The 15,731-nt window shown below is 44.2% G+C and overlaps 1 protein-coding gene across 1 annotated transcript in view; it reads left to right on the forward strand.

Annotated features, from left to right (window-relative positions):
* The window catches only part of LOC124260264 (alpha-mannosidase 2x-like), a 139,757-nt gene that overhangs the window by 65,282 nt on the left and 58,744 nt on the right, over nucleotides 1-15,731 (forward strand). The window contains exons 3-7 of the mRNA XM_046694517.1: nucleotides 2,375-2,522; nucleotides 6,013-6,184; nucleotides 13,016-13,143; nucleotides 13,485-13,658; nucleotides 15,262-15,448. Of these exons, the coding sequence (XP_046550473.1) occupies nucleotides 2,375-2,522; nucleotides 6,013-6,184; nucleotides 13,016-13,143; nucleotides 13,485-13,658; nucleotides 15,262-15,448 (809 nt within the window). The remainder of the gene's footprint in view (nucleotides 1-2,374; nucleotides 2,523-6,012; nucleotides 6,185-13,015; nucleotides 13,144-13,484; nucleotides 13,659-15,261; nucleotides 15,449-15,731) is intronic.

Raw genomic sequence — 15,731 nt, forward strand, 5'->3', positions numbered from 1 at the left:
CGCTGCTCTACTGGCTAGCCAGAACGTGGTTTCCCATTCTAATTCAAGAAATCGGTCAACCAACACTAGAGCTACTAAAGCCCTCGAATCTTTTAGTACATCCACACACCAAACAGGTGCACGGAAACCCAGAAGTATTCCAACTTCACGTATGGACTGTATTAAAATGTGTTTAAACAAGAGAGGATATTCAACCAGAGCGGCAAAAGCAGTCACGCTTGCCTTACGCTATTCTACACGTAACTTGTACGACGACAAGTGGCACAGTTTCGAAAATTACGCAGCAAATAAGGGATTTACAGCGAGAGATGCTACACATCCACAAGTGGCAGATTATTTGTGTTACCTACGCCAAAACAAACATTTAAAAGGCTCGACACTGTCAACATATCTTGCCGCGCTTAGTTCTGTGATAACTATGAGAACGGGTGTCAAGCTAACCAAGCCTTACTACGTGCTTTCCGATTGGAAGATCAGAAACGGAAGTTCCACGCCCCAGCTTGGGATCTGAATATAGTGCTCCAACACCTCACAAGTGAGGCTTATGAACCGTTGGAATCGACAACCTTTGAATTTCTCTCACAGAAAACATTATTCCTGTTATCTCTAGCGACGGCAGCCAGGATGTCAGAAATTCACGCACTAGATTATGAGAGGATACAGTTTGATGACAATCAAAACACAGTTCACTTGGGACTAAGATGGGATTTCATCGCCAAAAATCAATTGCCAGGTCAACCAGACAGATTATTCCATATTCCTGCACTCTCCATGATTCTCGGATCTCAAGATACACTGGACTTATCTCTATGCCCAGTCAGAGCTCTCAAAATCTATTTACGACGTTCCAAAACAAGGAGACGACTTCTCAAACGATTATTCATCCCCTTATCGGCAACAACTCAGACAGAAGTCTCTCGTACCACCATATCTATATGGATAAGAACTGTCATACTTCGCGCCTACAAGGCTGCAGGACTAGACCCTCCAAAAGCATCAAATCCCCATGAGATCAGGGCATTGGCTTCCACACTCGCGCTACATGGTAACTGTTCCTTAAATACCATCATGGAAGGCTGCTTTTGGAAATCCAACATTGCGTTTGCTAATCACTATCTGAGAGATATCACCACCGAGGACGTCTCAGGTATTCACCATTTTGGTCCCATGGTCCTCGCACAGCAGTTGACAGTCCCTCGTAGACGTTAACACATAGTCTTACGAGATTATTATGTATATTTCATACCAGTATTATCTAGCTTATAACTCTACGGAGTTTTAGGGCTATTTATATGCTTAGCTTAAGTCTACTCAGCCTTAAGCTTGTACTGATGATTATGTTCAGTTGGGTAGCTTCTCCATATGGGAGTCGCTTTGATATCTTTATTGCTATTATCATAGTATATTAATTTTGTAATACCCCATCTATGGCAGTGTATAAACTTATGGTTTATAGTACCAGGAATTATCCTAAGTCAGTGCCATTATGAAGTTCCCGTTAGGGGGTTATTACAGTTATATATATATAAATCACTAATTAATTTTATAAATCCAAAGTATTCTGTTCTTTCCCACCTCCGCCTCAGAGGGATTCTACAAGGAAAGAGCATGAGTCAGGATAAGGAAAAATATGTAATTTTTTGAGTAAAATTGATATTTTATACTTATCCTGACTCATGAGGTAAGCCCTCCCATCCTCCCCACATAACACTTTGGATTTCCCTGTAAATTCAAGTGTTGGGCTCGCTATATCAGGAGAGAGTGAAGCATGAGGCCAGAAGGTGGCGCCGCCTTTCACGCGCAGGGGCAAAGGGAGGCAACTCTTGGTGAGTACTAATTAGTGATTTTACATTGAAGGGAGCTTCAATTAAGGAGATACAAGTGTTCCACTATGTTCTCAAGAAGAAGAAGACAAGCAAAAGAGCATGAGTCAGGATAAGTATAAAATATCAATTTTACTCAAAAAATTACATACTTCCAGTAAGATATTGGTATCCCTATTCTCCTCTCATCCATGGGGCCCTCCTTCCACATGTGCGAGATGTATGAGAAGAGGTTTATTAAGAGTTTCTTTTGAAAAAATTATGAGGGCTTGGGGAGAACAATGCTGTGACGACACGGCTAGGGGAGATAACTGTGTCACTCTTTAGGCATACCACTAAGGATAATTATAGTTGTTTTTTTTAAGAGAACTTTTTTCTCTTTCATTTCTGTATGTCACTGTGATACCACAGGAAACTGGCAACCATAATCCAGAGGTAAGTTTACTAACAGTTTCTAACAATACCTGTAATTGTTCCTACTCTTGCTAGGAATGGCTGAAAGTCAAGAGAGTTGTTAGATTAAGACATAAGAATGCCTTTTTGGTTTGCAGATGCATGAAGTCTTTGAACTGCTGCCCTTTGACAACCCTGATGGTGGAGTGTGGAAGCAGGGCTGGGACATCAGCTATGATGTCAATCAGTGGTCACCTTCCAACCAGTTGCAGGTGTTTGTGGTGCCCCACTCACACTGTGACCCAGGTACATGTCTTCCTGTACACCATACAGGTGCCCCCATACACAACAACATACACCTCACTCACACTGTGACCCAGGTACATGTCTTCCTGTACACCATACAGGTGCCCCCATACACAACAACATACACCCCACTCACACTGTGACCCAGGTACATGTCTTCCTGTACACCATACAGGTGCCCCCATACACAACAACATACACCTCACTCACACTGTGACCCAGGTACATGTCTTCCTGTACACCATACAGGTGCCCCCATACACAACAACATACACCCCACTCACACTGTGACCCAGGTACATGTCTTCCTGTACACCATACAGGTGCCCCCATATACACAACAACATACACCCCACTCACACTGTGACCCAGGTACATGTCTTCCTGTACACCATACAGGTGCCCCCATACACAACAACAACATACACCCCACTCACACTGTGACCCAGGTACATGTCTTCCTGTACACCATACAGGTGCCCCCATACACAACAACATACACCCCACTCACACTGTGACCCAGGTACATGTCTTCCTGTACACCAAACAGGTGCCCCCATACACAACAACATACACCCCACTCACACTGTGACCCAGGTTTCATGTCTTCCTGTACACCATACAGGTGCCCCCATACACAACAACATACACCTCACTCACACTGTGACCCAGGTACATGTCTTCCTGTACACCATACAGGTGCCCCCATACACAACAACATACACCCCACTCACACTGTGACCCAGGTACATGTCTTCCTGTACACCAAACAGGTGCCCCCATACACAACAACATACACCCCACTCACACTGTGACCCAGGTACATGTCTTCCTGTACACCATACATGTGCCCCCATACACAACAACATACACCTCACTCACACTGTGACCCAGGTACATGTCTTCCTGTACACGATACATGTGCCCCCATATACACAACAACATACACCTCACTCACACTGTGACCCAGGTACATGTCTTCCTGTACACCATACAGGTGCCCCCATACACAACAACACATACACCCCACTCACACTGTGACCCAGGTACATGTCTTCCTGTACACCATACAGGTGCCCCCATACACAACAACATACACCCCACTCACACTGTGACCCAGGTACATGTCTTCATGTACACCATACAGGTGCCCCCATACACAACAACATACACCCCACTCACACTGTGACCCAGGTACATGTCTTCCTGTACACCAAACAGGTGCCCCCATACACAACAACATACACCCCACTCACACTGTGACCCAGGTACATGTCTTCCTGTACACCATACATGTGCCCCCATACACAACAACATACACCTCACTCACACTGTGACCCAGGTACATGTCTTCCTGTACACCATACAGGTGCCCCCATACACAACAACATACACCCCACTCACACTGTGACCCAGGTACATGTCTTCCTGTACACCATACATGTGCCCCCATACACAACAACATACACACCCCACTCACACTGTGACCCAGGTACATGTCTTCCTGTACACCAAACAGGTGCCCCCATACACAACAACATACACCCCACTCACACTGTGACCCAGGTACATGTCTTCCTGTACACCAAACAGGTGCCCCCATACACAACAACATACACCCCACTCACACTGTGACCCAGGTACATGTCTTCCTGTACACCATACAGGTGCCCCCCATACACAACAACATACACCCCACTCACACTGTGACCCAGGTACATGTCTTCCTGTACACCATACAGGTGCCCCCCATACACAACAACATACACCCCACTCACACTGTGACCCAGGTACATGTCTTCCTGTACACCATACAGGTGCCCCCATACACAACAACATACACCCCACTCACACTGTGACCCAGGTACATGTCTTCCTGTACACCATACAGGTGCCCCCCATACACAACAACATACACCCACTCACACTGTGACCCAGGTACATGTCTTCCTGTACACCAAACAGGTGCCCCCCATACACAACAACATACACCCCACTCACACTGTGACCCAGGTACATGTCTTCCTGTACACCATACAGGTGCCCCCATACACAACAACATACACCCCACTCACACTGTGACCCAGGTACATGTCTTCCTGTACACCATACAGGTGCCCCATCCCCATACACAACAACATACACCCCACTCACACTGTGACCCAGGTACATGTCTTCCTGTACACCATACAGGTGCCCCCATACACAACAACATACACCCCACTCACACTGTGACCCAGGTACATGTCTTCCTGTACACCATACAGGTGCCCCCCATACACAACAACATACACCCCACTCACACTGTGACCCAGGTACATGTCTTCCTGTACACCATACAGGTGCCCCCATACACAACAACATACACCCCACTCACACTGTGACCCAGGTACATGTCTTCCTGTACACCATACAGGTGCCCCCATACACAACAACATACACCCCACTCACACTGTGACCCAGGTACATGTCTTCCTGCACACCAAACAGGTGACCCTGTGATCATGAATCTTTCTGCTGCTTAACCTGGTTAGATGTACCATTTATGATAAGGCACAGGTTATGTATGTTTACAAACTAAAAAAGTTGGAAGAATGATTTTGGGTAATGAATAGAATCTCACACAACTCACGACTCACTTGGCAAACCCCAGAGTCTATTCATTAATGGCCCCCTGTTGTATTTGATATGAAAAGGCTCTGATTCCATGTATCATACCTGGTATTAATTTAATTCAATGGATTGTTTGTGAGGAGCAGTCTGAAAAACCACAGGTCTCTAAACATTTGACCCGTGAAGGTCCGGGTTAGAATATTGGTCTTCAGTAACCCATGCTTGTCGTAAAAGGCGACTAACGGGATCGGGTGGTCAGGCTCGCTGGCTTGGTTGACACATGTCATTGTATCCCAATTGTGCAGATCATGCTCATGCTGTTGATCACTGGATTGTCTGGTCCAGACTCGATTATTTACAGACCACCGCCATATAGCTGGAATATTGCTGAGTGCAGCGTAAAACTAAACTCACTCGCTCACTGTAAATGGATTTCCTCTATGACTTCAAACAACGACAGAGGTCACACAGGTGTAAAGATAAGGGGGCACAACTCTGCTATGGATAACACAAGGTCATTTTAACTCATGTCACTTCGAGAGAATTTGCTGTGGATACGGACACTATATTTTCGTGATGCCCTGTTCATGGTGAACCAAACTATTCGAAAACAAAGATCCAAACTGTAACCAGATACGTTTTGGTAGAATATCAACATTTATCAAGAAAAATCATTGAGGACAAAGGGTAGATACTGACAACACAGGTGTTTTAGTCCAATGTGTTTGTGATAACCTTGACAGATGAAATTCCTTTCAATTTGTAGGTATGTCATATGTCCACAAGTTGAGTAGTTTGTCAGGTCAGATCACAATTTTCTTTTGTCTGTCCATCTGCTACTTCAAGCACTAACAGATGTGTTAACTGTGTACGCCAGGGTGGATCAAGACTTTTGATGACTACTACCGATCTCAGACCAAGCCAATCTTGGACAACATGGTCCCAAAGCTGGAGGAGGACAAGAACCACAAGTTCATGTACGCTGAGATGTCCTTCTTCTCCCACTGGTGGGATGAGATTGATGACGGCATCAAGAAGAGAGTCAAGGCGTAAGTACACACATGACAAGACTTTGCTAATTGAGGCGTAAACATTCCCTCTGGATTATGGTTGCCTTATTCTGTGGTTTCCACAGACACATACAGAATGAAGTGAAAATTTTTTAACACTAAGTCATAGCTATCCCTTGTGGTATGCCCTTCCAACTGACAGAGTTACCTCCCCTGACCTAGATGTCACTGTATAGTAGTTTGAAAATCCTCACAAATTTTCTGTATGGTATACACTGTACACGTGTATAGAGTGGAGTGAAAATTGACTTCTATCAGCTTGTTTTCAACACTGATCCATCCCTATATAGGTTAGTGTTGTCGACATTTATAGTCCTTTGGACATCATATTTTATATTATTTTACGTTTGTACTTGATATATATTTTCCCGCCCTTTTTCCTTTGTCTAACTTAAGCTATGGCTAAGAATAAGTGCGTGCAATGTCAGAAGTTTATGTCGGATTAGACCCCCATTCTCTCTGCATTTCTTGTTTTACTGGTAATCGTTGTACCTTGCAAGATCGCTGCCTTCTGTGTTCAGAATTATCAGAGGTTGAGTGGTTAAGTATGGATTCGGCAAGGTCTCAGACTAAGAAAAGTAAGAGCTCCCCGTCGTCGGAGGCTAGCAAAAGTAAAATCCGCTTCGGGGGTCCCCGCCATCTTCACAGAATCCAAATCTAGATGTAGATCTAAATCGGATGCATCTCATTGGGACATTTCTGCTATCTCGGATTTATTTGCGTCGTTTAAATCAGAGTTGCAAGCCTCAGTTAGTCAGTCCATGTATGATATGGAAATGAGGAATGAGACCAAGATGAATGCATTACAAAAACTGTTTCATGATGGCATTATGTACGGCAAGACGACCGGTGATCGCACTGACTGGGTTGACGATGGCAAGAGCCGGGGGCAAGAGTCAGTTTCTGTGAAACTCGGGGGTGCTCTACCTGGGAAAGCCGGTATCACCTTACGACCGATCAGAAGGCCGTTCCCCACAGGGGAGAAGCCAGGGGCTTCATGTGACAGGGACGGGGTCAACCTGGCTGACCCCAGGCAGGCTTTAATTGCGCCCAGGCAAAACAAGCCGCGTGTCCCTTGTCCCTGGGAGTAAGGCGGTCACGCTTGATCCCAGTCACTCAAAACCTGCTACCTTATCCCACGCGGGGAATGTGCTGCAGTCTTATCCCAGCGGGACTGACTCCATGCCGTCGGCTTGCGTCTCCCACCTTGGGTTTAATCAACGAGCCACGGCTGCCACGGGGGTTAGCGGTATCCAGGACCAGCAGTCCAGTAGCCACGTGCCAAGCGGGTTTTCCACGGGAGCCATGGATAATTTTGACACTGATAAGCCACCGATTTTACCGCTTGTACCGGACCTCTTGGATTCGGAAGCTACTTCTATTTATTCTCTCTCTCAACCAGAATTCGTTATGAAGGAGGGATTATTGACAGTCCAGCCTATGGATACTTCGGCAGAAGATTTTGTTCCTGGAAGGTCTCTTAGGGAAAAGGTTGTATTAATCCATGGACTTTATCCTAGCACGGTCCCGCCACAGCCTGAGGAGCCGGAACGGGAGTTACCAGTGGAGCTGGGATCGTCAGGATGTCTGCCGCCGGAAAGGGTTCCAAAGCTATATCTTCCTCATTCATCGGCACTTAAGTCGGCGTTGGATTCTTACAATTTGAACCTCTCCAAGGCGACTTCACTTAATGCATTACCCAAGATTATTCAAAAGAGGCCCACTCGTATAGGATCGTCCCAGTCAACCGTACCGGCTACGGGAGACACGGGCTTCACGGCTGTCCACCAGCTGCCGTCTCCCGTGGCCACGGGTAGTCCGGCGGATCGGTGGCATGGCATGGCATAACGGGATATATCTCGGCTCAGGTTGCTTATACCCATGGCACAAGCCGCACGGGGTCCTGCCGTCAGTCCCGGGGGTTCAACCGCTGCGTTTGACCCTACTATTAGTAAGTCCGCTTGGCAGGCAATCGTTTATTTCCGCATGGTGCGGTCGGAGTCGCAGGCCGAACGTGACCGGGTGCCATCCACGGAATCGTCGGCCATAGTAACTCGTATGACGCCGGCAAGAGCCATAGTTTAGGCAGCTGAGGTACTCTTTAGTTTATACGTGGGAAGTCGAATATCAACCACAGAGTGAGCTAGTTAAGTTTTCCGTTTCACCCGGCAATATTCCATCTTTTGGCGGCGGTCTGTAATTATTCGAGTCTGGACCAGACAATCAAGTGTTCTACAACATGAGCATCGATCTACACAATTGGGATACGATGACTTATTGTGCTAACCAAGTCAGCGAGCCTGACCACCTGTTTCTATTAGTCGCCCTTTATGTTAAGTAGAGGGACCTCCCCAGACATCTCTTCCCCATTCAAGCGATCCTTCGTAGCCTAGTGGATAAACCGCCATGTTAGAGAGCAAATGGTTGCAGGTTCGAAACCAGTTATCACTATATGTTGGAAGTTTTCAATAATGTGATATTTTATCACTTGTGAAACGGCATTTGAAATTCTCACTTCTCAAGTACACACATGACAAGACTTTGCTGTTCCCACTTTTCACCAGTCATAGAGTCAAGGCCTCAGTAGGGGCGGTGGGGTAGCCTAGTGGTTAAAGCACTCACTCACTCACTCACTCACTCAAGTCCTCAGTACGCTGAGGCTCCATCAACAACAGAGTGAAGACATAAGATTGTCAGGTTCCATCAACAACTGAGTGAAGACATAAGATTGTCAGGTTCCATCAACAACTGAGTGAAGACATATTTTTGTTTTCACTTGTCAATATATGTATTGCGATTTTGCAGTAATTAGTACTGAAATGAAATAAGAACAGATAAGACTGATGCAAGCCTTCTTTACATATTGTTTTGTACAAAGACAGTTTTCCATTCATGTCAAGTGGTGTGTGAGAAACAGAGTGGGTTCCGCATCATGTTTTGTCCAACAGAATAGTAAAAATCACCTAAAACTGGCTGAGTATAGACAGTGACGTCCTATCATCCTATCTACTGTTATCTTCAGAGCACAAAGCAGCATGACTAACCTGGTATCAAACTTGACGTGCCTAGAATTTGAGGTCATGGAGAAGGAAGCGTCCATTGGTCATACTGAAGTCACATTCTTTTGTTCATAACTGATGACTGATCTCTTGCTTGGCGCCTCAGAAACTGTTTATGCACAACAAAATATCATTGAGCTAGTACAGTTTGGCGTGGGGTTAATTACTATTGTAATAGGCATGGTTCTCAATAAACTCAGTTGCCCAGTGACAGCTGAGTTAAGCTAAGTAGTATGTAGGTACGTGATGTTGAATCAACCTTCTTCGGACTTTGCGTTGTGTACTTTTATTTTATAGGTGTGCGTTCGGGTTGACGTGTTCTCTACTCAAAACTCAGTGACCAGTTCGTGAATCGGGCATAAAGCCTATTTGGAAATAGCAGAGACAAATTGAATAGTTTATTACAAAGAAATGGGTGGAAAAAATGCAAACGAAAACTCAACAACTTGTAAATGCCACCCACAATTCTCCCTCTCATATACCTCTTTAACAATCCATTGGGTACATGAATCCCTTAAACTTGTCTTATAAAACCACCCAAGCCAACCCTGTTTTTAGCCAAACATTACCCAAAAAATAAAACCTCAATGCTTCTCCGTCTCCTACTGCTAATATTTCCCCAACCCGGCCTAAGGCCACCCTTTTTTTTAACTTGGATTACGGACCCGCCGACCCTAAATTTCAGAAAATTGAGAAAAAAATAATGGAAATAGCCTATTTTCTTCCCACCGAATGGAAAAATATTTTTCTTATTTTTCTGCAAACACTACTTGGGAGAAAAAATGGAATAAACAATGTCATATTTGTTTGCAATTTTAACCCCGTTTAGGAAATATTCACTGAAATGGTATTTGCAGTCCTTCTCGTAGGTGTCGTGAGCGCCGCTGTCTACAGCGCCCTCTAAGCATCATCTGCAAATGGCAGGTACGAAATACAATGGGAATCTGACAGGTTTTGATTTTGATACACGTTTAACCTTGATGACACGCAGGCATACATGCTTCTATCCTTTTTTTTTCTTGGGAGCAAAATAGAATTTCAAGGAGCATGGAAAATTATAGGGAGCACTGCATGATTCGTTTGAAAGTTCTGAACATCAATGATACACTGCAACATTGCCTGGAGTATTTTCGCAGTTGTAAGAAGCGATTTTATAGGATAGATATTACTTCTAATGACGCTTTTTCGTCACAGTCTGCTATAAGGATCATGACTGGTCAAAATCATGCATGTTACCGTTACATATTACAGCAATGGATACCGTCCTCGTAAACGAAAACTTAAGATTTTGACAGATGTTTTGGGTAAAATCATGCTATTCTAAATGTTTTAAGCAAACAATCACCACCTTTATGTAAATTATGGAACTTAGAGGACGTATCGTCCTAAGTTATGACCTGTGACAATGATGCTTCATGCAAATATTTTAGCATTAAACATATTAAGCGTGAAGTCCGATGCCCTGAAAGCACTTGACTTACATTACATGATCGCCCAAAAACAGATGGAAATAGTAATTTATAATGTACGTTTTGACAACTTTTATTAAGTACATTTGTTGATTTTATAAACATTTTGCTTATTAGTGTGTTGTTGTTTTTTTCCACCGCCTACTATATATTTTGATATGTCAAGTCGAAGCACCCCCCCAGAAAAGTGAAGTGACTCTGCATTTCAGTTGAAAATTTCCGTAATCCAAGTTGTTTAAAAAGGGTGGCCTAACACTACTATAAGAAACCTAACATCCCTTTATAACGCCTGGGAGGGAAGGATCCTGTAACAGAACCTCAGGACATCGATACTACTAGGAGATATTATCTGATGTTGCTCGGATGACCGAAAGCTAGACACTGAATCCAGAAAGCCAGGTCACTTATATAGCGCTCTAGAACGACCTTTGACATGGGTCAGAGTTCATCTACTGATGGCGGACGTCTCCACCAATCAGTGCCTATCCAACATATTTAGCGCCAACCTTGTGGCCTACCCAATGTATCTAGCACTACGATGAAAAGTAACTCCTGACAAAAAGTTGTCCCGTAGGGCAAGTGAAACAGTGTGCTTCACAGTTATTCTATAAATGGTAAGTATTGCCTAAATATCCCTTTATAAACCCCACTGCCCCCTACTTACACTACAATTCAACCCAGTTTTCCTACACTATAAACATGACCTTGTGATGATCAGACAAAATCTGAATGGGCAAACTGTTCATCACTCCCAGCCTTGACAGGGATTTGTATTCTTCACTTATTACACTTTCAATGACCATCCTGAGGACAAAGCCAGTCGTCATGGATACCAATGCTCGACCACATCGTACAGGTGCAGTTAGTGATTTCTTACATCACGAGGTGGAAGCATCTCTACCTTGCTCCGATAGGATTCCTGATCTAAATCCCATAGAGCATGTTTAGGACATTAGGGGTTGCAGAATTTGCCAGAGAGAACCTAAATTACAAATTCTTCATGTACTGGAACAAACCTCCATCAAGATTTAAAAGCAATACCATCATGTCAGAATCAATTTGGGTTATATTTTAGATCAGCACAAGTCTGCATTAACATTTTTAGACTGTTCACATGCTGGGGTTATTGATACTTGTGTGATTTCTTGAGGATTGTAGGCCAGAATCTTGAAAATGACCGCAATGGTTACCATCATACGACCACAGTTATCAGCACTACAAAATGAGTCAGTTTTTATCCCCTGCAACGCGTTTTGCGGGGGGTATTAAGATGGACTCCGTCCGTGCGTTCGTCTGTCCGTCCGTCCATGCACATTTGTCTTTTCCGGAGCAGAGCTCTAAAACCATTCAATATTTCTTCACCAAACTTGACACATAGATTGGTCTGGTGGTGTACTGGTGCCTTTTGGTAGTTTTTGAATTTTGAATAAAACATTTTTGGCGTTTCCATGGCAACAAGTTCGACTTAGCCTGAAATTGGTGGTAGTACACTTTTCCGGAGCTGAACTCTAAAACCGTTCACTATTTCTTCACCAAACCTGGCACATAGATAGATCTGGTGGTGTACTGGTGCCTTTCGGTAGTTTTGGATTTCTGAATAAAATATTTTTGGCATTTCCATGGCAACAAGTTTGACATAGACTGAAATTGGTGATAGTGCTCCTTTCTGGAGCAGAACTTTAAAAACCTTTCAATACTCTCCTACCACTTTTCTATATACACACCTAAATATTTGACATAATCATAACTCGTAGACATAATCATGAAGAGTATTTTGCCATTGCGGGGGATATTGATGACTTTGTCTTCTTGTTCACCATGTTTGCTGCTCTGATTATTCTACAGATTTTCATACCTTTTGCATTTAGATTTGCCATTTAATTTTTCGTTGAGAGTCAATTTATATAGATAGAAAGTTAAATTCAGGTTCAGAAAAATTCCTTTGCTCTGTATCATGGCAAGCTATGATACTATGAAAAATATGGGTCGTGAGAGTATGTAACCATGCTGACAACATGTTTAGGAAGCTACATTCACAGAACTGGTTGTAATAACTTTGGGCATCAGAGATAATATAGAGAATTATTGGTGTCTTCTGCTGCTAGCTGTTTTCTAAAGTCAGCATATGTTGTGATGGGAAAGTTTTCAGACATTAAGGAAATGCTGGGGTGGTGATGCTTTTAGTTTTGACTGTAATGCACATTTCTGCTTAGATACTGACAAAAAATGTTGTTGTTTTCCCATTAATTGTTAGTTTTTGATTGTATGAATGTTTATTTCAGCCTCATTGACAATGGTCAGCTGGAGATTGTGACGGGAGGGTGGGTGATGACGGATGAAGCCAACGCCCACTATTTCGCCATGATAGACCAACTGCTTGAGGGTCATCAGTGGCTGGCTGGAACACTAGGTCTGTTATAACCTGCTTCTAATAAAAACACTTCACTGATGCAGCTTAACTTCACATGCTTGTCTGCACCAGTGACGATGTCATGGTAATGGATGGTTGTATTTATTGTGGGAGGTTTATGGATGCTTGAATATGTAATGACTGCCAGCATGGCAGGAATATGTCTACTGCTGATGTTGATAAGTTATGTGATTATGGTAGAATCCCACATTTATGTGACCACAGTTGGTATGACCACACTGCTTCAGTGTTATGTTATCGTGTTACACTTGTACACGACTCCTTAACATTGGACACCATTGTTAGTTTTGAAATGTGTGGTGACAGTGTGTGTATTGCAGGTGTGAAGCCCCAGTCAGGCTGGGCAATAGATCCGTTTGGGTACTCCTCAACCATGGCCTACATACTGAAGCGCACAGGCCTGAAGAGCATGCTCATACAGCGGGTGCACTACTCCATCAAGAAACACTTGGCACAGAAGAAGGCAATGGAGTTCATGTGGAGGCAGCAGTGGGGTACGTAGCATGGGCAGCAAGGGAACAGCAGTCTCACTGTAAAGTGGGGAGCAGTGTCACAGTATATTGGGGAACAGCAGTGTCACAGTAAAGTGGGGAGCAGTGTCAGAGTGAAGTGGGGAACAGCAGTGTCAGTAAAGTGGGGAACAGCAGTGTCACAGTAAAGTGGGGAGCAGTGTCACAGTACAGGGCTCGATTTAAGAGATGTTAACCCACTTGCACCAGGTGCAACCTAAGATAAAATCCGAGTTATACCAGTCAAATTGCAGTTGCACTGTTTTTATTGCAATATGTAATATCAGAAATATGCTATTGAATTATTTAGATGGTTTTGTTTCAGAAGTTTACCAACTCAAGACAAATAACTAGGTTGCACTTTGTAATATTGGGTTGCACCAGTGCAAGTAACAAAGCACTAAATAGAGCCCAGCAGTAAAGTGGAGAACAGTGTCACAGTAAAGTGGGGAACAGCAGTGTCACAGTAAAGTGGGAAGCAGTGTCACAGTAAAGTGGAACAGCAGTGCCACAGTAAAGTGGGGAGCAGTGTCACAGTAAAGTAGGTAGCAGTGTCACAGTAAAGTGGGGAACAGCAGTGTCACAGTAAAGTAGGTAGCAGTGTCACAGTAAAGTGGGGAACAGCAGTGTCACAGTAAAGTGGGGAGCAGTGTCACAGTAAAGTAGGGAACAGCAGTGCCACATTAAAATTGGGAGCAGTGTCAAAGTAAAGTGGGCAGCAGTGTCACAGTAAAGTGGGGAGCACTGTCACAGTAAAGTGGGGAACAGCAGTGTCACAGTAAAGTGATGAGCAGTGTCACAGTAAAGTGGGGAACAGTGTCACAGTAAAGTGGGTAGCAGTGTCACAGTAAAGTGGGGAACAGCAGTGTCACAGTAAAGTGGTCAGCAGTGTCACAGTAAAGTAGGTAACAGTGTCACAGTAAAGTGGGGAACAGCACTGTCACAGTAAAGTGGATAGCAGTGTCACAGTAAGTGGGGAGCACTGTCACAGTAAAGTGGGGAGCAGTGTCACAGTAAAGTGGGGAACAGCAGTGTCACAGTAAAGTAGGTAGCAGTGTCACAGTAAAGTGGGTAGCAGTGTCACAGTAAAGTGGATAGCAGTGTCACAGTAAGTGGGGAGCACTGTCACAGTAAAGTGGGCAGCACTGTCACAGTAAAGTGGGGAACAGCAGTGTCACAGTAAAGTAGGTAGCAGTGTCACAGTAAAGTGGGTAGCAGTGTCACAGTAAAGTGGGGAACAGCGGTGTCACAGTAAAGTGGATAGCAGTGTCACAGTAAGTGGGGAGCACTGTCACAGTAAAGTGGGGAGCACTGTCACAGTAAAGTGGGGAGCAGTGTCACAGTAAAGTGGGGAACAGCAGTGTCACAGTAAAGTAGGTAGCAGTGTCACAGTAAAGTGGGTAGCAGTGTCACAGTAAAGTGGGGAACAGCAGTGTCACAGTAAAGTGGGGAGCAGTTTCACAGTAAATTGGGTAGCAGTGTCACTGTAAAGTGGGCAGCATTGTCACTGTGGATCCAGTAAATGTTTCGTCAGATGATGATCGAGGCACTGATATGTTCTGTAACTGACTGTAGAATGTTTTGTCAGATGACGAGGGAGGCACTGATATGTTCTGTCATATGATGCCGTTCTACTCCTATGACGTCCCCCACACATGTGGCCCTGACCCAAAGATCTGCTGCACGTTCGACTTCCGCCGACTGCCTGGATCCAAGTACAAGTGCCCCTGGAAGCTAAACCCTGTGTCAGTCAATGATGGCAATGTGGCAGAGAGGTACGCATGGCCAGTACAGGGGCTCACTGTGGTAGAGATGCACAATGTAAATATAAGATCTCAGAGAGATGTACAATGTTAATATAGGGGCTCACTGTGGTTGAGATACACAATGTAAATATAAGATCTCAGAGAGATGTACAATGTTAATATAGGAGTTCACTGTGGTTGAGATACACAATGTAAATATAAGATCTCAGAGAGATGTACAATGTTAATATAGGAGCTCACTGTGGTAGAGATACACAGTGTAAATATAAGATCTCAGAGAGATGTACAATGT

The sequence above is a fragment of the Haliotis rubra genome, unplaced genomic scaffold, assembly GCF_003918875.1.
Source record: "Haliotis rubra isolate DU_JTF1 unplaced genomic scaffold, ASM391887v1 Scf758, whole genome shotgun sequence".
Taxonomy (NCBI): Eukaryota; Metazoa; Mollusca; class Gastropoda; order Lepetellida; family Haliotidae; genus Haliotis; species Haliotis rubra.